At 42.1% G+C, this 27,292-nt stretch overlaps 4 protein-coding genes across 5 annotated transcripts; 1 reads left to right on the top strand and 3 right to left on the bottom strand.

Moving 5' to 3' along the window:
* The first annotated feature begins 15,893 nt into the window (after positions 1–15,893).
* On the top strand, positions 15,894–19,847 carry LOC135624256 (RHOMBOID-like protein 1). Its single transcript, XM_065127682.1, has 5 exons — positions 15,894–16,632; positions 18,204–18,367; positions 18,462–18,721; positions 19,015–19,141; positions 19,571–19,847. The coding sequence occupies exons 1-5, from the start codon at positions 16,479–16,481 to the stop codon at positions 19,691–19,693; spliced, it is 828 nt and encodes a 275-aa protein (XP_064983754.1). The 5' UTR covers positions 15,894–16,478; the 3' UTR covers positions 19,694–19,847.
* A 436-nt stretch (positions 19,848–20,283) lies between these two features.
* LOC135625650 (elicitor-responsive protein 1-like) lies at positions 20,284–21,909 on the bottom strand. Of its 2 annotated transcripts, none has more exons than XM_065130725.1 (5): positions 21,731–21,909; positions 21,594–21,659; positions 21,275–21,434; positions 20,616–20,751; positions 20,284–20,516 (listed from the first exon to the last, which is right to left on the bottom strand). In XM_065130725.1, exons 1-5 carry the CDS (start codon positions 21,795–21,797, stop codon positions 20,460–20,462), a joined length of 486 nt encoding a protein of 161 aa, XP_064986797.1. In that variant the 5' UTR covers positions 21,798–21,909; the 3' UTR covers positions 20,284–20,459. The 2 variants fall into 2 exon arrangements, with proteins under 2 accessions (XP_064986797.1, XP_064986798.1); XM_065130726.1 differs by having other exon boundaries at positions 21,275–21,419; positions 21,731–21,907.
* Positions 21,910–23,566: 1,657 nt separating this feature from the next.
* On the bottom strand, positions 23,567–25,995 carry LOC135624343 (uncharacterized). The gene is made up of 3 exons (XM_065127841.1): positions 25,862–25,995; positions 24,666–24,927; positions 23,567–24,575 (listed from the first exon to the last, which is right to left on the bottom strand). Exon 3 carries the CDS (start codon positions 24,449–24,451, stop codon positions 23,768–23,770), a length of 684 nt encoding a protein of 227 aa, XP_064983913.1. The 5' UTR covers positions 24,452–24,575; positions 24,666–24,927; positions 25,862–25,995; the 3' UTR covers positions 23,567–23,767.
* On the bottom strand, positions 25,794–27,238 carry LOC135624342 (CAX-interacting protein 4-like). Its single transcript, XM_065127840.1, has one exon. It carries the CDS (start codon positions 27,045–27,047, stop codon positions 26,046–26,048), a length of 1,002 nt encoding a protein of 333 aa, XP_064983912.1. The 5' UTR covers positions 27,048–27,238; the 3' UTR covers positions 25,794–26,045.
* Positions 27,239–27,292: the final 54 nt, after the last annotated feature.

Raw genomic sequence — 27,292 nt, 5'->3', positions numbered from 1 at the left:
GTACATTACAGTTTACGTTTACGTTTGATTCTGCAGAACTGTCTTCCGTGCTTTTACGAACGAGCTTCTTTGCAGTTTACACTTACATTTTGATCCTATTGATAACTGCAAATTGTCCTCTACAATTTTACGAACGAGTTTTAACATTTAGACGTAAAACTGCATTCAGACGTAAATCGGCTTTCCTCGCCCAATCATCAGAATCTCAGTTCACGTTTACGTCTTGATTTCAACTGCATACTGCCTTCTGCGAGTATACAAACGAGTTTCAAAGTTTAGACGTAAATCTGCGTCTAGACGTAAAACTGCGTTTAGACGTAAATCTGAGTTTAGACGTAAATCTAAGTTTAGACGTAAATCTGCGTTCAAACGTAAAACTGCGTTTAGACGTAAATCTGCGTTTAGACGTAAATCTGCGTTTAGACGTAAAACTGCGTTTAGACGTAAATCTGCGTTTAGACGTAAATCTGAGTTTAAGACGTAAATCTGAGTTTAGACGTAAATCTGCGTTCAAACGTAAAACTGCGTTTAGACGTAAATCTGCGTTTAGACGTAAATCTGCGTAAAACTGCGTTTAGACGTAAATCTGAGTTTAGACGCAAAACTGCGCTTAGACGCAATCTGCGCTTAGACGCAAACTGCACTTAGATACAAACTGAGAATTTGCTTTTGCATCATAATAGTTTTTGAACGAACGCAGCTTTTGGTTTTTAATCGCTGTAAGATTTCCGCTGCACTAATTCACCCCCCTCCTCTTAGTGCTCTCGATCCTAACAATTGGTATCAGAGCGGGGTATTTCTCATTTCGGATTTACACCCGAGAGAAATGGCTCTTCAAGAGGGCTTGTCGGTCTTTCGTCCACCGTTCTTTAACGGATTGGACTACACTTATTGGAAAACTCGAATGAGAGTTTTCTTGATTTCTCTAAATCTGGATTTATGGAATATCGTTGAAAACGGTTTTCAACTTCCCTCCAAACCAATGAACGAATGGTCGGATTTGGAAAAGAAGTATTTTTCTTTAAACGCGAAGGCTATGAATGCCTTATTTTGCGCATTAGACAAAAATGAGTTCAATCGGATTTCTACGTGTGAAACGGCTTTTGACATTTGGCGAATTCTTGAAATCACGCACGAGGGAACTAGTAGAGTCAAAAACTCGAAAGTTCACTTTTTATTGCATGATTTTGAGTTTTTTCAAATGCAACCAAGCGAGACTATAGGCGATATGTACACCCGTTTCACGGATGTCGTCAATAGTTTAAGAGCTCTTGGAAAATGTTTTTCGGACTTTGAACTCGTAAACAAGATTTTGCGTTCTCTTTCTAAGAAGTGGGATTCAAAAGTAACTGCAATACAAGAAGCTAAAAACCTAAACAACTTACCACTTGAAGAACTAATTGGTTCATTGATGACATATGAAATGGTGTACAATGCACATGATGAACATGTTGAACTCTGGACAAATGAATGCCACTTGAGCGATGACTCAAGTGATGAGGACAATGATGAACAAAACAACCTTCCAAAGAACAGGAAGGATTTGGGACATAGAACATTTGAAGACCACTCGAGCATAAACTCAAGTGATGGTGAACTTAAACTACAAATGAAACGAAAATTAAAAAGCAAAAAGAATCAAACTACTTGCTTTAAACGCAAGAAGAAGAACAAAAATTGGGATGAATCGAGCTCCTCCGAAGAAGAGAAAGTCAACAAAAGCAAGGCGGCAAACTACGCCTTAATAGCCTACAATGATGAGGTAATCGAAATCCCCCTAATTTACTTCGAAATTACATGATGCTTTTCATGATGCTTTTTTCTTTTTCTTTAAATTTTCTTGAAAATTATATTTTTAATAATTTAATAATGAAAATGCAAAAATATGATCATGCTTGTAATCTTGAAAATGATAATGAAAATTGCATGTCTTATGTTAATGCAAGATAGAAATCTAATGATTTTACACCTAGTGAGATTAATCTTATTTATGTGCTTGAGAAGCAAGAATGTATATTTTGATGATTTTCATATTGCTTTTCAATGACGATACATGGCTTTTGTCTGGAATGCTTGATATTTTTCATTGTCTTTGTTTATTAAAGATAATGTATGGTTTTGACATAAAAATAAAGATTTGAGCATGCTATTATAAAGTCAATCATAAATTAAAACTAAAGAAGTTTTAGGCATTTATAAGAATCATTCAAAATTATGTTCAATGAAACCTTGCTTAATGTTGCAATGAAAATATTAAAGTTATACTTGATGATTTCAGATTTGGCAAATGCTACACTTTAAATATGAATCATTCTTCAATCAGATTAAATGCTTCAATCATTTTCTATCTCTAAGAGTTCTCGATTTTGGTGAAATACAAGTGATAAATTCATTTATGATATCTTGTAAATCACTTGAATTATGAATGAGTTTTTCTTTTTTATGATGTGTTAAAAGAATCACTTAAAAAGAAAATGTTTTTCTCATTTTATCGAGATTAATGATTTCATGATATTATGTGAATCTCGAAACTGATTTTGATGAAATAGTAATAACGTTATTCATGTTATGAATCTTAAAAATGATAATATGCTTCATGTGATAATATGGATACATGAAACACTTATGATATTCTGTGTATTCATAAAATATTTATCTCATCATCCAATAACTCTTCTTGATATTCCTTATGAGATGAAATGAAATAATGCATGAAATACAAATGAGGAGTTAATGATCATGCATAATAGGATGTAATGAATTATAGATACCATCGTTTGAATATCTATGATCATGCTGCCAAAATGATATATCATGGATGCTTGAATATCATGTTTGATATGCTCATGATGATGATTGATTTTTCGGTATCATGCATAAATTTTTTGAAATATAATGTTAATGAATTTGTGCATTGAAACTATAATGATGCACAAATAAGAATGATTACTTACCTTTGTCATGATTTAGAAATTGATGTAAAGGGTTTTTCCCTTGTTGACAATGACAAAGGGGGAGATAGCTAGCTTGTACAAGTCAAGAAGATAAAAAAAACTTGATTGCTAGCTTGCCCATTTTAAGAAGCAAAGATTGCTAACTTGCTTATTTCAAGAAGAAAAATTGTCTTCTTGAACATCACTATCTTGAATATCTCAAGAAGCAAAACTTGCAATTTGCACATTGCAATAGGAAGCAAGAATCATGAGCTTACACAAGAAAGCTATCTTGCATTTGCTTTCAAAATTTTTGCTAGCTTATATATTGTGAAACTTGTATATCGTAAAAATTGCTAGCTTGTTGGTCTAAAGAGAAGCAAAAAGTTGCTATCTCAAAAGAAGCAAATGTGCTATCTTGCCTATCTCAAGAGGCAAAAATGCTAACTTGCACATCTAGCAAAACTTGACAAATTTGCATATATCAAGAAGCAAGAGTTGCTTTCTTGAACATCTCAAAATTGCTAGCTTGCGGGCCTTAAAATGTACAAATTTTTTTGCTAGCTTGTATATGGTAAACCTGCTATCATACTATCATGATGATGAGTATGTCTTATCTTTATGATTGTATTTGAAAAACAATGGCAAAAATACGTCTTAATGATTGAACGTGTTAAAATTATTTTTCGAACCTTCTTGATTGAATGATCGAATCACTTGATTGGCATAATGATTTTACACAATTACATGTTGAATACAAAACTTCCATGATAACAAGCATGCTTTACCTTCATGATTCTAATTGAATATCTATAGCAAAACCTTGTTCGAATGGAAGAAAGACTCAAATTTCATTTTCGGATTCTCTTGAGTCTAACATATCAAGTTCACTCTCTTCCAAACTTAACAAGCATATGCCATATCAAGTTTAGTTCATATCATTGATTTTTGACATATGTAATTGACTAGCAAATACATCTCTCATACACACATCATGTGAAAAATATTTTTTTTTTTTTTTTGAGAAATGGATTTGATGAATATGGATGAAAGTGTTTTTACTTGCAAGGATTTATTTCACATACATAACAACAAGCACTTATGCTTAAAATTTGCTTATATCGTTCTCCGTTTTGTTGATGACAAAGGGGGAGAAATATATGAATTGATGCTATGAACACTGATGCTAGGCTTGCATCATCAAGAGATATATGAATTGATATGATTGCCATATTTGCAATGCTTGCATCATTAAGAGATATATGAATTGATGCTATGATTGCCAAACTTGTATTATGTCATGTTTTCATCATGCGTTAAGATATCAAAAACTTGTATCATAATTTTACGCGTTGATATCTTACCATGTGATTAAATGCTACAATTGATAAACACTTGAAATGTTTGCGTTATGATATCAAAAGCTTACATCGTAATTTTTCATGTTGGTATTTGATATTAGCAAACTTGCATGATGATAAAACTTGACATTATGATTTTCATGCAATGAGTTGAACCAATATCACACACACTTGATTGTAGTACTTCTCCTTTTTGTTGATTACAAAGGGGGAGAAGTATGTTGATGACATGACATGTGATGCATAAGTTTATGCATAAGTTCATGTTGACGTGTTGCAAGTATTCATGATGAATATTGCAATGACTTGAATTCAGTTTGAATTCAAGGTTCTATCAATATGGCATATTGATAGGGGGAGTTTATTTACGTGTTGCAAGTATTCATGATGAATATTGCAATGACTTGAATTCAGTTTGAATTCAAGGTTCTATCAATATGGCATATTGATAGGGGGAGTTTATTTAAACTCCGGGAGTTAAGCTTAACTCCGTCATCAAGTGGTTGTCATCATCAAAAAGGGGGAGATTGTTGAATCTCGTATTTTGATGATGAAACTACTTGATATATGTTTATGATTTAATCTGCGTTTTGAGTGACGCAGGATGCTTCGATCAGGATGAGACAATTAAAGCAGGAACATCATGTTGTGCCGGAGGAACATGTCAGAAGATTGGACGTCGGGCCGGTGGAACGGTCGACGTATCGACAGAAGGCTTCGGGTCGTGGACTCGGGCATCGGGCCAAGAAGAGCGGGTATTGTGCCAAGGATATCGGAGTTGCGGAGTCGACTGGCCGATTGGGCAATAGGCTGCAGAAGAGGACGATGCGCCGAAGAATCGGACGAAGCGTCGAGAGACCAATGACATGCCGGACAACTTGGTTAATTGCTTAGAACTAATTGTCTCGATCGAAGTTTTTGTTTTGTTGTGCAGGATTAACTACGATAAAAGTTAGACAAGCAGCAGGTGTTGCGCCGGAGTCAAGATCATGATCACGTTGGGAGTTCTGGAGTTCGACGGAAGTTCGGACGGTCGTCGGAGGTTCAGCGAGAACAGATCCGAGAAGTCCAGAAGCTTGCCAAGCGAAGCTCGTCGGAACTCGCCAAGTGGATCGTCACAAAGTCCAGGAGTTTGCCGGAAGTCCGCAGAAGCATCACCGAGGGTTCATCGGATGATCGACGGAAGTTCGCCGGAAACTCGCCGGAAGAAGCGATTGACGTACCGAAGCAGAGCTGCAGAATTTGTCTTAGATTTAATCGTAGTTAGCACGGTGATTAAGTTAGAAATGGGAGGTGATCCCATTAGCTTAATCCTGGGGCAATTGGGCCCCTGATGAACTCAAGTTGGGTCGAATGGTTCAACCCATTCGAACCCAAGTAGCTGTGGGAGGTGCAACCGCCCAGGCAGGGAGGTGCAACCGCCCAGGCTAAGTCTCCCAGCGAGACTGGGCGGTGCAACCGCTCCAGCCAGGAGGTGCAACCGCCCACGGCTCAGTCTCCAAGTGAGACTGGGCGGTGCAACCTCCTCTGTCAAGAGGTAGCACCGCCAGAGCTCAAGTTCCGAGCTCTGCCGAGAGGTGCAACCACCGAGCTCGGTCTTCGAGCTCTGGCAGGGTGATGCAACCTCCTTGGACAGGTGATGCATCGCCTGAGCTCGGTCTTCGAGCTCTGGCAGGAAGGTGCAACCACCCCTGACAGAGAGGTGCACCCGCCTGAGCTCAGTCTTCGAGCTCTGCCAGGCGGTGCAACCTCTCCAGTCAAGAGGTGCAACCGCCTGATCCCGGAATTCCGGGATTTGATGGTTTTGAGCTCGAATTTTGAACTGGGTTGGGGCCTATAAATACCCCACCCATTCAGCACTGAAAAAATACAAACCTACACCGAAATCTTGATCTTTTCTGTGATTCTAAGAGCTCAAAAGTGTTGTAAAGCCTTTAAGTCTCCTCCTTCTGTTCTTCAAGTTTTCAGTTGTAAAGTGAGGAGAGAAAGGTCTGTAAAGGTTGTCTCCTGAGCCTGTCAAAAGGAGAGAAATTGTAAAAGGGCAGTTTGGCCTTCGCCTATTGAAGGAAGGCCCCTAGTTGACGTCGGCAACCTCGTCGGTGGAGGAAGCCAAAAGTGGAGTAGGTCAAGGCTGACCGAACCACTCTAAATCTCTGGTTTGCGTTTATTTTCGAGCACTTTATCATTACTGCAAACCTCCTTCATTACTACTGCTCTCTGCGCTTTCACGAACAAGTTCTAAGTGCTGTTCTTCCGAATCTGCATTCAGACGTAAATTCGTATTTTCGTACATTACAGTTTACGTTTACGTTTGATTCTGCAGAACTGTCTTCCGTGCTTTTACGAACGAGCTTCTTTGCAGTTTACACTTACATTTTGATCCTATTGATAACTGCAAACTGTCCTCTACAATTTTACGAACGAGTTTTAACATTTAGACGTAAAACTGCATTCAGACGTAAATCGGCTTTCCTCGCCCAATCATCAGAATCTCAGTTCATGTTTACGTCTTGATTTCAACTGCATACTGCCTTCTGCGAGTATACAAACGAGTTTCAAAGTTTAGACGTAAATCTGCGTCTAGACGTAAAACTGCGTTTAGACGTAAATCTGAGTTTAGACGTAAATCTAAGTTTAGACGTAAATATGCGTTCAAACGTAAAACTGCGTTTAGACGTAAATCTGCGTTTAGACGTAAATCTGTGTTTAGACGTAAAACTGCGTTTAGACGTAAATCTGCGTTTAGACGTAAATCGGAGTTTAAGACGTAAATCTGAGTTTAGACGTAAATCTGCGTTCAAACGTAAAACTGCGTTTAGACGTAAATCTGCGTTTAGATGTAAATCTGCGTAAAACTGCGTTTAGACGTAAATCTGAGTTTAGACGCAAAACTGCGCTTAGACGCAATCTGCGCTTAGACGCAAACTGCACTTAGATACAAACTGAGAATTTGCTTTTGCATCATAATAGTTTTTGAACGAACGCAGCTTTTGGTTTTTAATCGCTGTAAGATTTCCGCTGCACTAATTCACCCCCCCCCTCTTAGTGCTCTCGATCCTAACACACCTCCTCGGCCCCTTACACGACCAAGCGCTCTCCCTCCATGAGAGCAAGGGATCAATGGCTTTCACGAAAGTCCCACCTCTACGGTACCATAGCGCTGCTATGCCCATGGCCCTACTATCCGTTGCCTCACATCTGCATCCCTTTTCTTTACGATCAGTAGATATGTCTCTATGGTACTCCTCTAAGTCCACCTCCATTCTAACTGATGCTTGATTTTGGGTAGTTAAGTCCCTTTGGACTCATCGTCGCTTCCTCGCCCCTTTCAACCCCCTACTTCAACACCTCCGTGTTCTCCAAGCAGCTCCTTTTGGTTGATGGAAAGACAAACTATAACTCCCACACATGGCCTCTACCATCACATTATAGGGTTTGCACTAATTCTGTTCTCCTTAGTTTCCTTGATAGCAACGTTCGCTTACTCGACCTTGTCCTCTGACTTGTCGGGCTCCCTTAAGCGAATATGGGCTCTGGAGTAGTCAACTCTCCAACTACTTCTATCATACCTCTACATGATCAAGTCCCTCCCATGGGACTCACTGGTACTTGCATTCGAATTTTTCCCTTGATGGAACACAGCCTCCATATGCTGATGACTAAGGCTTTCATCCGATGCAAAATTCGATGCATGCACAGAAGACTCGCCTCTACGGTACCATGACCTTCACTCCTTGAATCTATAACCCTTCTTGTCGTCGTGTTGTTCACCGAAGTGGAGCTTCCAATAACTCCCAATCATACCTCCATATGATCTAGTCCGTCACGGGACTATGTCGTGTGTATCGCATTGCCATGAACCGTTCCACCACGATCCGCTGCACCATGTTGCCTCCTAGTGACATCTCTATTGCATTCTGATCCTTGTGAAATGAACTCGAATTGTGATCCCTCCATGTGTGGCCTCTGCCAATACATCGCAGGGTCTCTTCCACCTTCAATTTTGTTTGCTCCTTTGGCAATCGACCTTCATCCACCCACTCTTGGGTCACACCTAGATGAAGCACCACTCTAGGACAGTCCGTCGCCTAGTAGCTCCCGAAGTCCACCGACTTTGTTGAAAATGGTGCACCATTGTCTGGATCCTAGGCCTCTACCCCTACCAGTACAATCTCCATTGCACGCCGCTTCCTGCCTAGCAACTTGACTGGCAACACTGTGGCATATTCTTCAAGAGTATCCGCCTCTGCGTCCTCTTGCCCCGTGCCAAGGCCTTCTGAACCCAACTTCGCCTCCGCAAGTTGAGTCTCCTTAGTTCCTCCATCAAATGCTTCTCTGATATAAGGTGCATGTGCCCAGAAGCTCCCTTCGTCTTTAGCACCATGCAAGATGAGTCTGCTCCTTCAAAATGAAGGACCCATGGAACAATATGATCTTGCCTCTTGCCTCTGCAAGAGTTCATGTCCTTGACCTCAGTCCAAGGAAAGTACTGTGCCTCCGCTCCATGTTCCATCTTCTATGCTGGCTCCCTTCATGCAGCTTGGGTACTTCACCAAGTTACACCCAAGTTACTCCGCTCCTCGTTTTGCATTGAGTTGATGGTGGCCCTCGTACCCACCATTCCGCGGGTCAGCCCTCCCTTGAGTCCGATCTCCATATCGACTCCAAGTGTGCCTTCATTTGTGTTGCTTTGGGTCGCTCCCCCACTTGATCTCGTAATGCATCCACTAATGCATTCTCTCAAGCAAGATTATGCGACGACTCCTTGCCGCTTGCTCGGTCCATTTAGCTTCATGGAGTTGTTGTTGTTGTTGAGGTACTCCTCCTCAACATGTGTAGTCTGTCCCACATAATTCTCCCTCTGGAGAAATCGGGATCTATCTCACCTGGATAACTGTCTCGTTGGTGCAATATCTCTCTTCGTTTCGGAGACCACCATCCCCTTGGACTACTCCGATTTATTAAACAAACTGTGCATTGTTCTGCCTCCTGCAAACGCACTTGCTAGATTGTGACTCCACGTTAATACAACCCCCGCTACACCACTCAAGGCCTAGCAACATACTGAACTCGTTGCACACTTCAGCCTCCTACGGACGTATCCTTTACATGTCGAAGAGAAAGTTTCAATGCTCCATGGCACCGAGTTTCGGTCGCCTTGGGATGGTCGCGAACATTCCATCGTCCACATACAAGCCCATGCATGAGTACTGAATTCTTCGAGTTGGCAATTCGCCTCACCTCTGTGAGCTTTGCACAACTCTTTCGGTCGCTGAGCAACTCATTCCTCCACCTTGTATGGTCTCATCCTTTACCAAGCGCCTCGCTTACCTTGAGCACCATCAAGTATAGTTGTCAATGTTGAGCCGTAGCTCAAACTCAACCATCCTAACCTTTGTACACTCCGCATTCTTCCAAGATTGCCTGTTCTCGTGGTGCCTCTTGCGCGAAGGGTTGGCCATTCATCTGAATGCCAAAATCAGATGCCTGCTCCTCTAAGCGACTCCTTTTCCCTACATCTCCATGCTTGTTTTCCCCCAAACGGTCGTGCGTGTACTGACTGCCCTCAACGCAGCCCCGCTAGGTCCCCCATGTTTGCATGCTAAGTGTTTCTATGAGTGCTTGTCCCGCTCTGATACCATTTGTCACGGGCTTAGCTGGTTTTGCCTAAGTCGTGCGGCACCCTTGCGTGTCCGTCTGTAAAGGTCAGCCTCCCTAAAGCCTCTCATGGTCCCTTAGGACCTATGAAAGAGAAAACGAGTTAGAGAGAACGCTTCACTCGAGATCCATAAGCAAACATTTCAAGAAATACTTCATAGATTATGCAAATTACAAACAGACTTTATAAGCTCTGAACAGTTGCACAACAAAGGGTCAAAATGGTCCATTACAGATCGAAAATCTCTTACAAGTGTTCACATGACACAACCTTTATTTACAAGCCTAAAGCGGCCACCAAACCCAACTAAAATGGGACTATTAAGCCTTCGATCGTCCCTCTAAATGCTGTGCAAAGCATGAACATACCAAAAGACACGGACATACATAAGCATTACATTAAACATCCTGTTTCGAAGTTTGTCCGTGACAGTACACGATTTTCTTTGTCGTGAGAATAATTCTCAAGTTGCGAAGCCAATCCGTATAATTTGGACTAGTGAGGCGGTTGACATCAAGTATGCTAGGTAAGGATTTAAAAGCGATATTTTCTGAAAATAAAGATGCAACAAAAATGAATAACATACAGATTTTACAAGAAATAAACTATCAAGATATAGACTTCTATCTTAATATGCTCCCACTATTTTACTAGCGAGTCACGCAACATCCTCAGCACGTGAAACGGAAGTCTCCGGCAGACTTCTAGTGGGGATCAGGATCTAATCAGCGTTTTAGTGTAACCTCGGGGGACTCGACCAATCACACTAAGCCCAAAAGGTAGGCAACTCTTGCCGATCACAACTCCTTGTGATTCCCATCCTGTTCGGCCTCCGAATCACCATAGTCTCGAGGGACTCGACCAACCATGATGTTCGGTTAAATCAACACATTCGTTACACGATGAGTCTAATTTGATGATATACCCTCGAGGGACTCGACCAAGCATACCATGTCCTCATATCACCAGTGACATCTCTATGTCGTAAGCAAGATAGCGAGTCGCGATATAGGTGAGCCTCGAGGGACTCGACCAACTCAACCTATACCGGGAATTGGTTCCTACCTATAACGATGGAAGGCCATGTGGGTCAATTTAATTGCCTCACGTTTACCGACTTAATATTATAAAGAGAAAGGTTTGTATGATTTGATCTCCTAATATGACATGTCACACATATACATATTTAATATATATCTACATCACATGCAAATATATATATATATCTAGTATGTGTATAAGCAATCACACCAGATGATCATGGACCACAACATAGTGCGATCAGACCTAAGCCAATAAGTCTGATCACTCACATCAAGATCTATGTGTGCAACGATGCATCTTCATGCCTTGTGATCGTCCATCTCATCCTCGTCAGTTCCATCGACATCTCAATGCATCGCAATCATCCGTCTTGTGGATCCCGCTATCGCATCCACGCTCCCACTAGCACCTTATCATATGATTATAACTTAATTATAGGCACACAGGCCCGACAATAAATAAGAAATATAATGGAGACTTGCATATCCCAATAATAATAATCACAAGTACATACATCACACGGTTCATGATCATCCGTCCACACATCATACATCACATGTATAAATAATCATCATCATGTAGGACAACTAGATAATGATAAAAATAATAATCAATTAAACTTTTAATTAATTAATATTTTCTGAAAGGTAAGGAATTTCTAAATTTCTAGGGGTATTTTCGTAATTTGGACAAAGGGATAGAACTGGAATTCCAAAAAAAAATTGACAGGGGCAAAACTGTCCTTTTTCCTAAAACCCTAAGCCCCTCTTCCTCGCCCCTGCTGCTGCCGCCGCCGCCGCCGCCGCCACACTGCCGGCGGCGGCCTGTGCGGCGGGGGGCGGGGCGCTGCCCTCGCCTGCGGGCGGCACGCCCGCTGGCGGCGCTGCCCCTGCCGGTGGGCGCCCCCGCGGGCGGTTCGGCCCGCGGGGCAGCGCCCGCAGACGGTGCTGCCCCGCCGGGTAGCCGCCCCTGCGGGGGGTTTCTACCGCGGGAGCAGCGGCGGCAGGCGCCCCGCTGCCCTGCGGCGCCTCACCCCGCGGTAGAAGCGGCCGCAGGCGCCTTTGCCCGTGGGTTCAGCACACGCAGGCGCCGCCCTTGCGTGCGGGCGCAGTGCCCGCGCGCAGGGGCCTGGCCGCACGCGGCCTGCCTTGCGGTTGCCGCTGCAAGCGGCCTGCTTGCACGCAGATGGCAGTGCTGCCATCTGCGACGGCAGCAAGGGCTGTCCTTTCTCGCTTTTGTGTCAACGATTTTGACGTCAAAAGCTTCTCCAAAACATAACACACGCAGTTCAAAACCAATCTTTCGCACGAACAACCTGGCTCTGATACCACTGTTGGGAAATATTGGGGGCGACATCACATGCGCAGCGGAAGAACAAGAAAAACAAAATCCCCTACTCCCAAAGAGATGTTCGTCGCCGTATAAAGATTGGTGCGCAAAATTCGCGAAACTTAAAACTGCGTATAGAGTATATTGTGTTACCTAGGGAGATCGTATATCTCTGTTTCCTTACAGATCTTTAGGAGAGGGTGAAGGAGGTTAAGCGTCCTCCTCTCTAGCGGTGATCTACACAGCAAGGCTACGACGACGCTCCTCAAAACTCCAGGCCTGCTCTAAGGTGGAGAGGGGGAAAAGAATAGGAGAGGAATAGGAGAGGCAAGCAAAGGCTATTGCAGATTTTTAGGAGAGGGTGAAGGAGGTTAAGCGTCCTCCTCTCTAGCGGTGATCTACACAGCAGGGCTACGACGACGCTCCTCAAAACTCCAAGCCTGCTCTAAAGTGGAGAGGGGGAAAAGAATATGAGAGGAATAGGAGAGGCAAGCAAAGGCTATAGCCTATGAGGCTCTGAATCCCTCCTATAGAGATCCCCTATCAAAACCTAATGGATCCTCCCCTAGTGGGTATTGGATCTGCATCCAATTACCCAAGTCTTTTAGATTAGTGGATCTCTATCCAATAATCTCTCATGGGCTCTTATTGGATCTCGTCTATGTCATCCAATAATTCAGGGGCTTATTGGATATCCAATAAGACAGGGGCTCCGGCGGATATCTCATATCCTAACCTCCACTCATCGCAATGCCTACCATATGTGTGTGACCCTCTAGGCCTAATATTGAGCTGGCCGTGAGTCATACCTGTCAGAACTCCTTCTAACTTAGTGAATTATTATCTCTGTAATAATTTACTCGACTCATCGACTACGGACGTACTAGGCCACTACGCCGTAGTCTCCAGACGATATAGGAGAATCCAATCCATTGGACCTGTCTATCCTCAGTTACCGTGTACCTATAGTCCCTCATCCATCTAATATCCCAAAGACCGTATATCAAGCATGATGCTGTCAGACCCATACGGTTTCTACTCGAGTCTCGTTTTAATCGGATTCTCCTAGAGAACTCTTTCTCTCTTAATCCGAATGACCTTGGCTAGGGATTTGTTTGAGCAAGAACACATGGGATATTCCTCTCATGACGTCGAGAGTGGATGATCCTCTATCGACACTCAATAGCCCTCGTAAGGTCAACTGCCACTCCCAATGACCAGTTGTACTAGATCTGGGACATCCAAACATATAAGTCTGGTATCAAAGAGTGGATCATTCATATAGGACATCCTTAATGTCTCAAGTCTAAGGACCAAATACACCACTAAGACAATGGAATCGCTGTTTGACAATAAGGCATCATCAACCATCTAGCATTCCAAAAGCGGATCAATCAGTGAACTCATTCTCCAATGAGCACCTGTACTGTATCCCTGGTGTCTCCACACGAGCAGCTATGAGACCAGCTGCATCCATCATATGGACGGGTATACAGCACACCAGTCTGTCCGGTTATCACGATTTCTCTCTCGAGTAACCTATGACCAGGATTATTTAGGATCTGTGTTTAAAGGTAAATCGGTCTCATTATTGTGATCTCATCACGATCCGATTCTCATTACACGGATCCAAGGACATCACAATATATACATGCATATATGCAATAATCAATATAAAGTGATAAATGCCAAAATATAATAAGCAAAAAGATTCTGTGTCAAGTCACACGTGTCATCACTCACGTGATTGGCTTGTTGGGCACCTATGACTAGTAGAGCCATCGCGGGCTATTGTTAATGCTCCGATGACACTAGGAGAGAGCTTGTTAGGGCCGTCGTGAGGGCCTCGAGGGGTTGCTGGCAGGTGAGGCCTAGGAGGGCCTTAGATGAGACGAGTAGGTGTCTAAGAGGGGTGGTCTTGAGTCATCAAACATACGCCAACATCGTTCGGGGGGTTGGTGCCCCTCCGTGGGAGGTTTTAGACCACAAGTAATGCCTCCTTGTTGGAGCGTTCGTTGAGAGGAGTGGTAGAAGGATGTTCCTACGGCATTCGGCCATCCTTCTAACACTAAAATGATAGTGCCACGAATACTGTCAACTGATGAGTCGGTCTAGTTGGTTCGCTACTGAAGGTGCATGCTCATCCTGGTGTCTCCTCCTCGCTGATGTGGGGTGTTGATGTGGCGAATCGACAAGGGAGGTTCGTTATGGGGGTGGTTCGCCAAGGCATGGTATTCATTACCAAATGGTACCGCTCGATACGGGCGGTACGTACTGGTCCGACGACATACCGGTACGCGGACCGCCTAGTACCGCTACAGTGCTACAGTATTACACTGTAGCAGTGCTACAGTGCTACAGTATGAAGAAAATATATAAAATTGTTCGGTACACCGATACGATACGGTATTGCATACCTTGCGCCGGGGGTGATCTGGCCTTGGAACGAAGAGGTCAAGTTAAGGAGTGGGGATCTCCCTTACTGCGGGGTCATCTCCTAGCGGCGGGATCGTCTCCTGACCACTGGTAGTCCTGCACAACAGGTCTGCGCTTGGGGTTTTCCCGGCTTGACCCCTCTAATGCTTAAGTCAGCGTAAAGCAAAGAGAGAGAAAGACAGCAGTATGAGCTGTATAAATAAAAAAGTAGAAAATAGAGAGGCTATTATTACCTGCCTGCCCTGGCTTGGCTTGGGGCGTGGCTTTTATACCTAGGCATCAAGCGGTCTAGTCATGCTTTAGCCAAAGTCTCTTACTTTGAATGGCGGAAGCATTAATGAGGGTGGCTTGCTGTCGGTCATTAATGTAGATGCATGGCTCGAGATGTCAGCCAAGAGATGTCTAGGAAAGTTGAGGCGTGCTATCATTAATGATCGATGGTTTCCATGCCTTTATTGTTTGTCAGTCCATGTGGTGGAGGGAGCTGGAGGGTGCCAATATTATCCCTATCAGCTTGTAAGTAAGAATCTTGATAGGAACCCTATTTGGTGGCAAGATGGTTACTGCTGCATGTGGAAAACTACCAAAAAATAGGAAAGTTATTGCACAAGAAAAAGATACTTCTTGTGATTCAGTGAGATCGTGGTAGGAAAGTAGGATTCCATTTTGATATGTTGCTAATAAAGCCAACTTATGGTTTGTTACTTCTGCCCTACTCTAAACTATTGCATTCTTCCAGTTTCAAACCACCTGGGTTTTCTTTAGCTCATGATCTATCTGAAGATGTTTCTTCTTTGTCGAGAAGAATGTTTACAATTTAGCTGGAGAATAGAATCTGGGATTGACCATAATGTATCAGTTTCATTTTAGCTCTGCCATTCTTGTCTAGTTTCATTTTGACTTTTTCAAGCTGTCATCATTGTATAGATGTCTTGGAGACACCTGTAACTTTGTGGAATTAGAGACATTGATAAGAATGTTAAATTTCAGTTTCATTTTCAACATCAAAACATTAACTGCTACAAACAATAATGCACCTAGTTTCAGGAATTCAGAACTCTCTCACATATATCCTGTATTTAAGACTATATCTTCCAACCCCCATTATTACATTGATTTTGATATATCTCATTGCTAATTACTGGGCATGGTCTTGATATTTTGGTCGATGCATATTGTGTTAAGAATAACACAATATAATTCCTTGTACTCTATTGTAAAGAATAACAATTTGTGATCCTTTCTGCCTATAATTCTTTTCATAGTGTATACTGGTAGCACAAACCCATAATTGGATAGCATGAGAGAATCTAAATTGCTTCTTTTCCTTCATATTGTTTTCTGTCATCCTAACAAGTCATTGTTTATGTGGATTGTTTGGTTGCTGGCTCCATGATTTATAATATGTAAATATGCCAAACTAGAACATGCTTGATATGCTACTAGGTGCTACTTGATATGCCAAACAATCTTGTTTCTTCCTAAAATAGATGCCTTTGTAGATCATTCCTATCTGATAAATCATGAACACTGATGAAGCTGACTTTGTCATATTGTTATCTTTTCAACTCATTCATATTTCACCGTGAAGGATCATCATTCTATTTGTTAAGTGAATTAAGTGGTTAGACATCCATAGCTTCTCTTATGACATTTTATGGCAAAACAAGGATATGTAATTAACAATAATATGCTCAATTTTTCAGGTTGGAGAAGATGGGGGCTTTAGAAGTCCATAAATTGGTTAATGAGCACCAAGGGTGGCGCCTTCTTTCTTGCATTTGGCTACATGCTGGATTGATCCATGTAATTACCAATATGTTGAGTCTTCTCTTTGTTGGAATTCAACTTGAGCGAGAATTTGGATTTGGTATGTTGCAATTTAGCTATAATATCAGTTTTTCATTCTGACATGCAAACAATAATAAATCACATATGGCTTAAAACACCAATCAGATTGGGTATGTACTGGCTAGTACTTACCGGTCCGATCAAGTACCAGTAATTGTACGGATCGTTATGTACCACTATCTAAGCCATTATTCTTTATGGTGATACTAGACATAGGCCAGTATACTCTAAGTTCTATTTGATAAGGTATCAGAATCATTATCAGTGTGGAATTTAAAATCAATTATATCACATATTGGTGATTCTACAATTATGCATTTTTCTGATGCCCTACTGTCTTGAGCAGAATCAGCCGCAACAATCTGTAATTTAGAACTTTCTCAGTTTTTACTTTCTTATGTAGGTTGTATGCATTAATTTGCATCATCTGCCATTCTAACATGGCCAAGTCATAAGAAGTTTCAACCTTCGATTTTGTTAGCCTTGTTTCACTATTTAGCAGTATTCGTGCGTGCAGGTTTCATGTTGCATTTAGGAGCTTGTTATTGAGATAATGATCAAGATATTTCATTAAATTTGACAGCCACCTAGGTCCCCAAAATGGCATCTGTGATACCTGTAAGCAACATCTCTTTACCTATATCATCAAAACAACAGCGTGGTTTTCACAATAGAAGAATGGCAGTTTTGCTTTTCATATAATGTTATGCAATGCCAATTTTTATGAAAACAATATGAAAATGCATGAACTTATTTATCAGTTATGTAATTTGTCCTAAAGAGAAGGTCTTTGCTAATCGCTAGAGCTACATGTTTCTTTTTGAAATTGCATCCTGTAGATGCCAAGTAATTTAGCATTTGCAGGCCTTACTCCTAGTGGCCACTGAACAGGTGGTAGGTAATTTTAAAGATGATGATTGGAGATGATAGATTTTTGATGTAAAGAAGTAAAGAACATCCAGATTCCATCTTTGTTTGTAGAACTTGCTGTGTCAGGTTATTCCTAATTGTTGCCACTTAAGTTTCAAGATATGGAGGAGCTTTTAGAAGATAAGCTGGTTAAATTTGAAATTAGCAATACTAATTGTCCTCTAGCATTGTCAGCTTTCTACCTTTAGTTTCTTTTCCTTATACCAGGAATTTGGTAAAGATGGTATAAACAATGCTCTTGAAGGTACAATGAAGACATTGAAACTGATACCGAGCATACACCTAATATTTGTCTTTTGATCAGACTTTGGAGATGAGCGGGCAATAAATATTGTTGCTGCTTAGTTTATTCATTCTACGACATACGGAAATATTTTTATACGTAATCTACATGTTCACTTATAGATTGCTGAACATTTCATCTTGATAGATGAGAAAGAACAAAGGCCTCCGAAAACTATACCACAAATAACATATCTGATCTCCTCTTATTGTAACTGCCAATGTTGCAAAATTTTTTAGTGGCTTGAATTGTTTTCCTGTGTTACTATGCATCTATATCTTCACTTTGAGCTTTGCTTTCAGGATCATTTTATTCTTGCATTCTGCTTTGAACTCTTTGAATGGAGGACACCTTAATTTTTCTTTATCATTTTGCAGCAAGAATTGGCCTGTTATACATCATGTCTGGATTTGGCGGGAGTCTGTTGTCTTCTCTGTTTACTGCATCAAGGATCTCTGTTGGTGCCTCTGGTGCCCTGTTTGGATTGCTTGGTGGCATGCTTTCTGAACTTTTAACTAACTGGACAATCTATGCTAATAAGGTGATCTTGGAGATTTGTCATTTAAATAAATAGAAGCAATGATGCTGATACAATTTGGATCATATTTCTAATCCTCTTTGAATTTTATCTTCAGTTTGCAGCATTGTTGACCCTTATATTTATTATTGTAATTAATTTGGCTGTTGGACTCCTCCCGGATGTGGACAACTTTGCTCATATTGGAGGATTTGTTTCTGGGTTTCTTCTTGGATTTATGCTTCTAATTCGACCCCAGTTCGGGTGGGTTAGCCGAGAGAATGCTCTACCTATGTATCATTCAACCCCAGTCAAACACAAGCACAAGATATACCAATACATACTATGGATCACTGCAGCCCTCCTTCTGGTTGTTGGGTAAGTGATAGAGCTATGCTTTTCTTAATGCTGGGTGTTTTCTTGTACATTACTGTAAACCTTTGACTAAACTTATTGTCTGCATTAGTTCATCGGTGGGCTATCAGTGTATGTCTTCGATATATGCACCTTATAAGTAAGTAGTAGGGCAGATGCAAAACTGTGCCAAAAGTACATGTTGTCTTGTTTGTCAAAATTAAAATGAGAGCTCATAATCTAACTTTGACATGACAGACATGTTGAAACTTAGTATGTTGAAGCTTAAAACTGAGGCCAAACTACTAAATATACAGGTTCACCATCGGCCTCGTCATGCTGTTTCGAGGGGTTAATGCAAATGATTATTGTCCTTGGTGCCGTTATCTAAGTTGCATTCCTACGTCAAAAAAGAGTTGTTCATCGTCGCCCATTTATTGCTCGGTATGATGTTCTAACCTTTTTTGTTGCTTATTTATGTCTTCTTTCCAAACAGTGGCTACCCTTTGAATTTAATTCTGCCCAACATTCTTGATCTCGGTGATAACTTGTAGCTCAATGCTATTCTTAGAACCTGAAAACAGACACTCATGTCCCTGCATGGACCATGAAAACCCAGATTGGTCGAATGTAGTACCATTGTAGTTTTGAGTTTGAAAGAGCTGCAGATATTCTTTTAAATGCATTCCTATCTTTTTGGGAGAATCATACAGAGGTTTTATTGCCGAAAAATCCAAGTCAGGATATTTCAGGGAGGTTCTTTGGTGCCAGTAATGCTATCTTCATAAGTAGCTTTAGGAGTACTTCAAATTATAAGCTCAGCTTATTGGTGTTGGTTCTATTTGTGCTCAAGCCTTTCGACTGTTTCTGCAGTCATCTCAAGAAGGGAGCAACGTGAACTTGTCATGCGAAGGCAGCAGCAGAACCCACAGCTACTTCTTGCCCGACGCAACGGAAGCTCGATTACGGGAACTGTGCTCCCAGCTATGCAGTTGACGATGCATTTTTCGTTTCTATTCCTCCATTATTTTTAGTCCATTTTAGATTCTTTGTACACATGGGAAGCAATGCTTTCTTTCTATCATAGGGTGTTGCTTTGTGTGGCCCCATTAATTTACGGGTCGCTTCAATCCAATTAGATACCTGTAAACATCGAATAGCTGTGATGGAAACCATGCTCTTTGCGTGATCGACAATTAAACGAATGAAAGGAACCATAAAGCTTTGAACGTATCTCCTCTGTCATGCAATCTTTTGTTCTCTTCTGGTAAAGAGATTGGTACCCTACTAATAACACTAGCAAGAACATTAATTGTTGAATCAGCAGGTTTTCTTTGCTAATTTACTTTACCTTGATGCTGGTAGCTACACTTTATAATCCAAAGTGTGACATTCTAGAACATCATAAAGAAAATTTCAGTGAAACTAATTATGAATTGCTCCGTTCAAGTTATGATAAGAGAGCTTTATGGAAAAAGTTTATTCAACAACCAAAAAAAAAAAAGATACATGTAATTATTGATGTTCTCGGATGGTTGGAACTTCATGACCTAACGCTGCAGATTAAGAAACCAGTCAAGATGGTCTACTGGCAAAGTAGTAAACTTGTTTAGAGAAATGCGAAGCACATTAATGTAGATTACATCAACTCATTGACCACAAAACCATCACACTTTACAAAATCACAAACAAAAGCATTGCTTTTTGAGGTTTTGATGGATACACGGCAATCCAATGACTGAATGATGAGAAGTGAGCCAACCTAGGCATGAAAGCTGTGGCTCCATCCACCAAACTCTACTGTGTTCTCTTCTTCCATCTGAGCAATCCGACAAAAGACCCAGTCGTTAACTCTGCCCGCGTTGTAGAAGAAAGTACTACGGAAATTAGCATCAGAGATGGCATAATGTCGCCTTACCTTCGCGGTAAAAGTAACACCAACACGGATCTCTCCGCAATAGCTTCGGTCAGAAAGAACCACACTGTACTTGCTGGGGCGCAGCTCTCCGGTTCCATTCTCCATGCCCTGAGTAATCAGGTCTCCAACATGGATCCTGCAATGCGAAACACAACCAGTTTGAACCAAAACTTACTTGCTGAATCCAAGACACCATCGTACACGTTTTGTTCTTCAAAGAGAATCATGTTATTTTCCTCTTTTAAGAATACAAATTAGTTAATGTCTTGTCTATTGACTCAAATCTTTTAGATAGAATGACATTAAGAGTCGAAAGTCTTATGTTCAAATCTCATCTAGACCACACATTAATATATATGTATTCACTTAGAGAATTGTCATTAAGAATATATATCAGCTAATATCTTTCATCTACTAACTTAAGCTCTTAGATAGAATGACATTGATAAAAAAAAAAAATTTTAAGATGGTATCAAAACAGAAGGTTTTATGTTCAAATCTTATGCAAAATCGTACATCAGATAACATATATATATATCTCTGATCAATTCAAGTTTCACTTGGTGGGTTTGAGATGTGATCATGTCTCATCTTCTAGCTTCAACTTCTAAACGAAATGACAGTGATCAATAATTCAAGATGATCGATGGCCTACTTACGTGCTCTCACCGAGGAAATCATCAGCTGTGAACGTATCATGGTCCATGACCCTCATGGTGATCTTGTGCTGCTGATGATTGCCTGCGGCCGCCGAGTTGACCAAGAACTTGAACGTCTCGTTCCAAGATGGATTACTTCCCTGGCCTGCACCACCAGAATCTGATGTCTTACATAAGAATTGGTCAAAAGAAATCGTCACTCCCTCTTTAATTCATGGAATCAAGAGATTATTTTGTTTGTCGAGGAGGAAGAAGAAACAAGCAACTCATGTCACCAATTGGCAGCTCTACTTCTGCCACACAGGAGGCGTCGACTGACCTCGGGCAGTTTTGCTCTTGCGCTCTTGGCCTCTGTATTGAATCACCACGTACGGGTCGATCTTGCCTGCGGCCACCTCATGCCAATTAGACCAACGAGATATAGAGATCCGACGGTAGCACTGGATTGAGAGTTACCTATTAGATCGGTGTTCTTCAGCCCCTTGGCATCGATCAGCTGCACCTCCAATATGCCTTTCGCCATCTCTGCCTCGTTCCTCCTCAGATCTTTTTCCCCTATCGGAAACTATCGGAAGAGAAGGAATGGCATCTTAAGACCTGTCCAAGTCTGAACAAGTCGTCCCCTCCATTTTCCAGGTCAATCATGCACGCCCTCTCGGTGCTTCGAGATTCACATGCGGTGGATCTTGACGTAGGTGGACCGGATGCGGAGACTGACTTTGTCTCGAACCACTGACCAGGGATTCCACCAACCTCTTAGCAAATGACGGAGAGCCATGTCGAGAACTCACACGAGCAATCCGAGAGTCGCGTTCCAACAACTTTCTCCCTCGATGAAAGGAATCGATCGGGACGGGATTGGCGTGTCATCGACGGAACTACCTTCTTGGTCATTTCGTCGAACGACTCGAAGGCGAGGGCTCGCATCTTGGTTCATGCAGCACCCGGATACCACGGCGTCGTGGGATTCTCCTCCGTCCGGTCGTACAGCTCGAACTCGTTACCAGCGAACCCAAACGCATCTCCCCCATCCGATCGAACGGGCGCCTCGCTGTGTCAAAGCTGCCTCTTTTACCGGTAAGAGTGATGGGGAAGGCGTCTTTGGAATCGAGTGGCGGCGTCGTCGTTGGCGACTCGATGTGACATTGACAGCTGTAGTGACCATATCTGACATCATTTTCGGAACCGATGTTTTTTATTTTCTAAATTACGAATAAAATCGAATTGACAAAAAGTCGAGTTTCTGATTCGGACGCTTTTTTTATTTTTTTTTATTTTTTTTTATTTTTTTTTATATAAAAAAGCTTATAAATTTATTTTAATAATAATAATAATTTAAAATTATGATTTCGATCCTTATTTTGACCTAATTCGATTTCGATTGGAATCGTCACAAAGATCCAACATGTCTTATGTTACATCATCATTAGTTAATATATAAATCAAATAGTAATTAATTTTTTAAGAAGTTGAATTTTAAAAAAATAACTCCTCCTTTATTTTTTTTTATTCTCATTAGTATCTCTCATTTTTTGCATGTGTCCAAAAATACTTCTAATAGGACAATTTAAAAAAGTACACATCCATTATATTGGACCGCGATCCATTATAATATTTTTGAATAGGATTATAATATTTTTATACATATCAAAATAATAATAATAATAATAATAATAATAATAATTTTATTCAAAAACATTGTAATCGATATATAAGTCATTTTTTATGTTTTATTTTTAAATAAAAATATATCAAAGTTGGTAAGTTGGTTTGTATTAGATTCTGAATCAATTATAACGTGTTTATATAAGCTTAAAATATTTTGTAAAGGTATTAAAAATATTTTATTTAGTAATAAACTGATTCACTTATGGACCTGTCTTCTAATAAACGGGGGGACGAGAGAGTTTGTTCGTTTGGTCTATCTTATTAGGGATATTTTAGAATTAAAAAAATGATATACGGATGAAAAAAATAATTTTGATAAAAATATAAATATAAAATATTTTAATAATTTCAAAGCTCGTACGACGATCTAATTAGTAAATTAAACCGGTCTGATCCGTGATTTATAACTACGCTATGCTTTTGATGCCTGTTGGGGTCGACAAGATCTTCATGCTGCATTGAATGGCGCTGGGGAACACTTCGATGACGAATCCACTGCCTGTTGTCACTTCCAAAAGGAGGCGTAGATTGGGTCCATTGAGCATGAGTAAAGCAACAAGTGGTGTCGTCGTCCCTTTTGGTTAGGGTGAGAGTTGCAGGACGACATGTCCCTTCTTTTACCTCTGCAAAGTGAAAGGCCACCTTCCTTTGCCTCCTGAAGCATCGATCGTCTCTTACCTACATTTCATGGATGACTGCTCATCTTCTCCTTGGAACTCAGCTGCCATTACAACAGTTGCAATCTACTTACTGATCTCTCTGCCTCTGAGAGAGACCCACGATTCTGGTTTCTGTAATGAGAACAATGAATGGAACACAGTGAACTCAGTGTGTCACTGCGACTTGGTCGACGGGGAGGGTGATGCTTCGATGGCTGGGGAGGGCGAGCACGGCGGTGTGGTCCAGGAAATCTTTGAGGGCCACGACGGCCTCGAGAATTGTCCGCAGATCGTCGGCGGAGGAAAAGCCGGCCGCGCCATGCCGCCGCGCGGCGTAGACGTAGAACGTGAGGCATCCCTTCCGGAACTTGAACCGCGACATCTCGCAGCCGGCGAGCCCCCGGATGAGCTTCCGGTTGACGTCGCCCAGGGGGATCACGCGCGGCCACATCCGGTCCACCGCCGCCTTCGTGCTCTCGGAGTCGAAGACGAAGATGATCGCCTTGGACTTGGCGGTGCCGAGGCCGAGGGTGAGAGTGTGCCAGGCGTGGTGGGCGAGGATGGTGAAGTTGGTGGGCACGTAGGTAAGGGTGGAAGGGAGAGAAAGGGCCCGGCACTGGCCGACGCACGGAGGAGGGAGGTCCAGAAGCTGTAGTAGCTCAAGCGGCGCCGCCTGCCGGACGGTGAAGGACTTGACCACAAACTGGCCGCCGAAGCGGAGGCCTTTGACGTCGGCGCTCGACTTGAAGTGGGGCTGATCCGCTGCCGGCTTGTTCTTGGGACCCTTTTGCTGATCCTTCTCCTTGTGTTTGTGTTTCTTCCTCTTCTGCTGCTCCTCCTCCTCTGCCATGTTGGCTGCTTCAACGGGTCACTGGCCGCAGCTTGAAGCCTAGGGAGAGGCAAGGTGGTGATCAAACACCAAGTTCGCCGAAAGCAGGCGAACCGAGATCGTCACATGAACAGACGACTTATATCTGCCATCATAAATGGAGCAGAGATGAAGGAAACATGCAGTGGAATAATGCACATTAAGCCAATTCATACAACATAACTTTCATGCTTACTTTTTAATGAGTAATGTGGGAGCACCATAATGATCCATCATAATTTGCACAAACCATTTGCCCCTATCTTCTGTGGAGCAGCAAGACAATTATAGAACGGCAATATATATCACAAACTGAGCCATTGATTTCCCAAAACTATCATCATTCTGTACATCTGATAGATTTTTCTCCAGCTGAACAGGATAAATGCATCAAACTGAGCCAATGGTTGCCAATTAACTTTCCTCCACTTGTTTGTGGTGATGCACTAAGGGGACACCTTGAAAAAGGATGAACTAAGTAAGTACATGGTATTCTGTCCACCACATTCTAAAGATTCTTACCTTCCATCATGTTTTCATGTTGACTGCATGATGTATGAGAATTTAAATAGAAACTCCTAAAAGTCTCAGGTATCTCACATCCATTAAAGTCAAAAAGCACACCTTCATCCCAAATTCTCTTTAATCTCTTGTTTCCAAAGACCATGTATATGTCTTGCAAGATGACATAGAATCACATGAATTAGAAGTTTGACAAGGGTCTTCTCCAAGTCCTGCATTAAAAAATAGTTCATGATGCACAAGCAACAGAGCACATCACCACATGTTTCAGTCACTATGCTTGACCCAGCTGAGCAGCATCATCATCTTTTTTAAAGCTCCTTTAGACATCAATGAATCCAGTAAATGATGATAAATGTCCCCAAAAATGCCTAGTCAATTCTACCTGGAGAAGACCCACCACAGATCAACCTAATCTAATCAAGCCAAATCGAATCCATCCGGAGTTTCAGAAAAAATTAATCACAGGTAGACAACACTAATATCCAGTCAACACTATCTTCATAATTCTTCATAATTGCTACTTCTTTTGTTCATAACTCAGTCCTTACACATTGATCAAGGAAAAAACATTGACAAAAGACCAATGGCTTAAACTATAACTAAAATATACTTTCTAGGTACAAGAGGAGACAATTTTATACGAATATGTCCAAGTGCATCAAAATTAGTTCTACATCATGCTTCAGCAATCCATACAAGAAATCTGAAGCACAGTGGAGCTTCTTCAATTCTACTTCAAATGACAGACCCTAGTTAAACAATAAGTAGGTTATTGTATGCATCAAGAAGACTTGCATCGTATTGTAAAACCATGTTTAAAATCCCTGTTTAAAATACTATTAAGAACATAGAGGTTTTTGCATTTACCTAATACATAGCATATTTGCAGCAAATCCTATACACCAGTCACCCTTAGAGACAATCGAATAAGTTGTCCTCCTTTTATCCTCATCAAGTGATTCGTCATTGTTATCAATATCAACAGAGTTGCACTGTTTTCCTTTACTCGATGTCGCGACCTTTGAAAGATTAGGTGAGTCCAGACACTTTGTCAATTTCTCTTCTTGCGCTGGTGGCTCCTGCATCTATGCTTGGAAGATTTCTTCCCCTTTCTCAAGTGCAAGTCATCTGATCCATTGCTCTCTGAACCATTCTCGGAATATGCCCTCTTCTTCCTAGTTTGTTCATGCTCATCAGAGTCGCTCTCAGAGTCATTCCTCTGCGAATTCTTCCATTTATGGTGGTGGCGGTGATGCCTATCAGACTTCTCTTCTGACTCATCATCAGAATCATCTTTCCTATGCCTCCTCGTCTTCTTATCCTTCCTACTCTTCCTACTATGCTTATGCCGTGGTTTCTCCTCCCCGTCATCATCAGAACGCCTATGCCTCCTCCTCTTCTCCCTCTTCTCGTCCTCTTCTTCGCTATCGGGGTCGTTGCCCCCACCTGAGTTCTTATTGTCACTCCTCTTCTTGGATCTCCGTTGCCACCACTGACTCCTCTTCTTCTCTTCAGAATTGTCCTCCATCCTCTTCCTCGACTTCTTACTGAATCGTGCAGCGATGATCTTCTCAATATCTGGGTCAATGTCGGAGTCCGAGCTATCGCTCTCCTCTTCCTCTTCCTCGCTGCTTTCGGGCTCGAGTCCGCTGGACTTCTTGATCTGCTCGAAGGCGGTGTGGGCAGCGGCCTGAATGGCGTCGGCGTCCTTGTCCTTGTCGAAAACAGCGGAATCCTTGGCGCTGAGAAAGTTGCGGCACTGGAAGGTGAGGTGGCCGACGCGGCCGCACTTCCTGCAGGAGCCCCGGGCCTCGTTGGATCCGGAGCCGGTGACGCGGGCGAGGGCGAGGAGTCCCTGGAAGCTGGCATAAGCGTTCTCGGCGGCGGAGCCATCCTCGCCGGGGAGTGCGGATTCCTTGGCCGAGTCCTTGTTGGCGGGGGCGTAAGGGTCGTACCCGATGGCACTCTGCCATATGCCGTGGGTCTGCAGAGCGGCGCTGCTGTGCACCCGGTTGTTCGCCGGCATCCGGACGCGCCCCGCGGTCGCCGGCATCTTCGCAGATGGAAGCTAGGGTTTCCTCTGAAGGAGAGAAGATGAAGGGGGCGTGCGACGATTGAGACAGATGAAATCGGGGAAGAAAGACGACCCATTCATAGAGAGACCGAACAAACCGGTTCTATCAGAGCACCTTTTGAATCCGAACCCGAACCCGAACCCGAATCCGAATCCGAATCCGAATCGAACTATATGATTACACGGATTGGAAGAGACGGATGTGCAATACGCGGTGATTTGAC

Source organism: Musa acuminata, chromosome BXJ2-10, assembly GCF_036884655.1.
Source record: "Musa acuminata AAA Group cultivar baxijiao chromosome BXJ2-10, Cavendish_Baxijiao_AAA, whole genome shotgun sequence".
NCBI lineage: Eukaryota > Viridiplantae > Streptophyta > Magnoliopsida > Zingiberales > Musaceae > Musa > Musa acuminata.
This window is presented reverse-complemented; position numbering and strand designations above follow the sequence as displayed.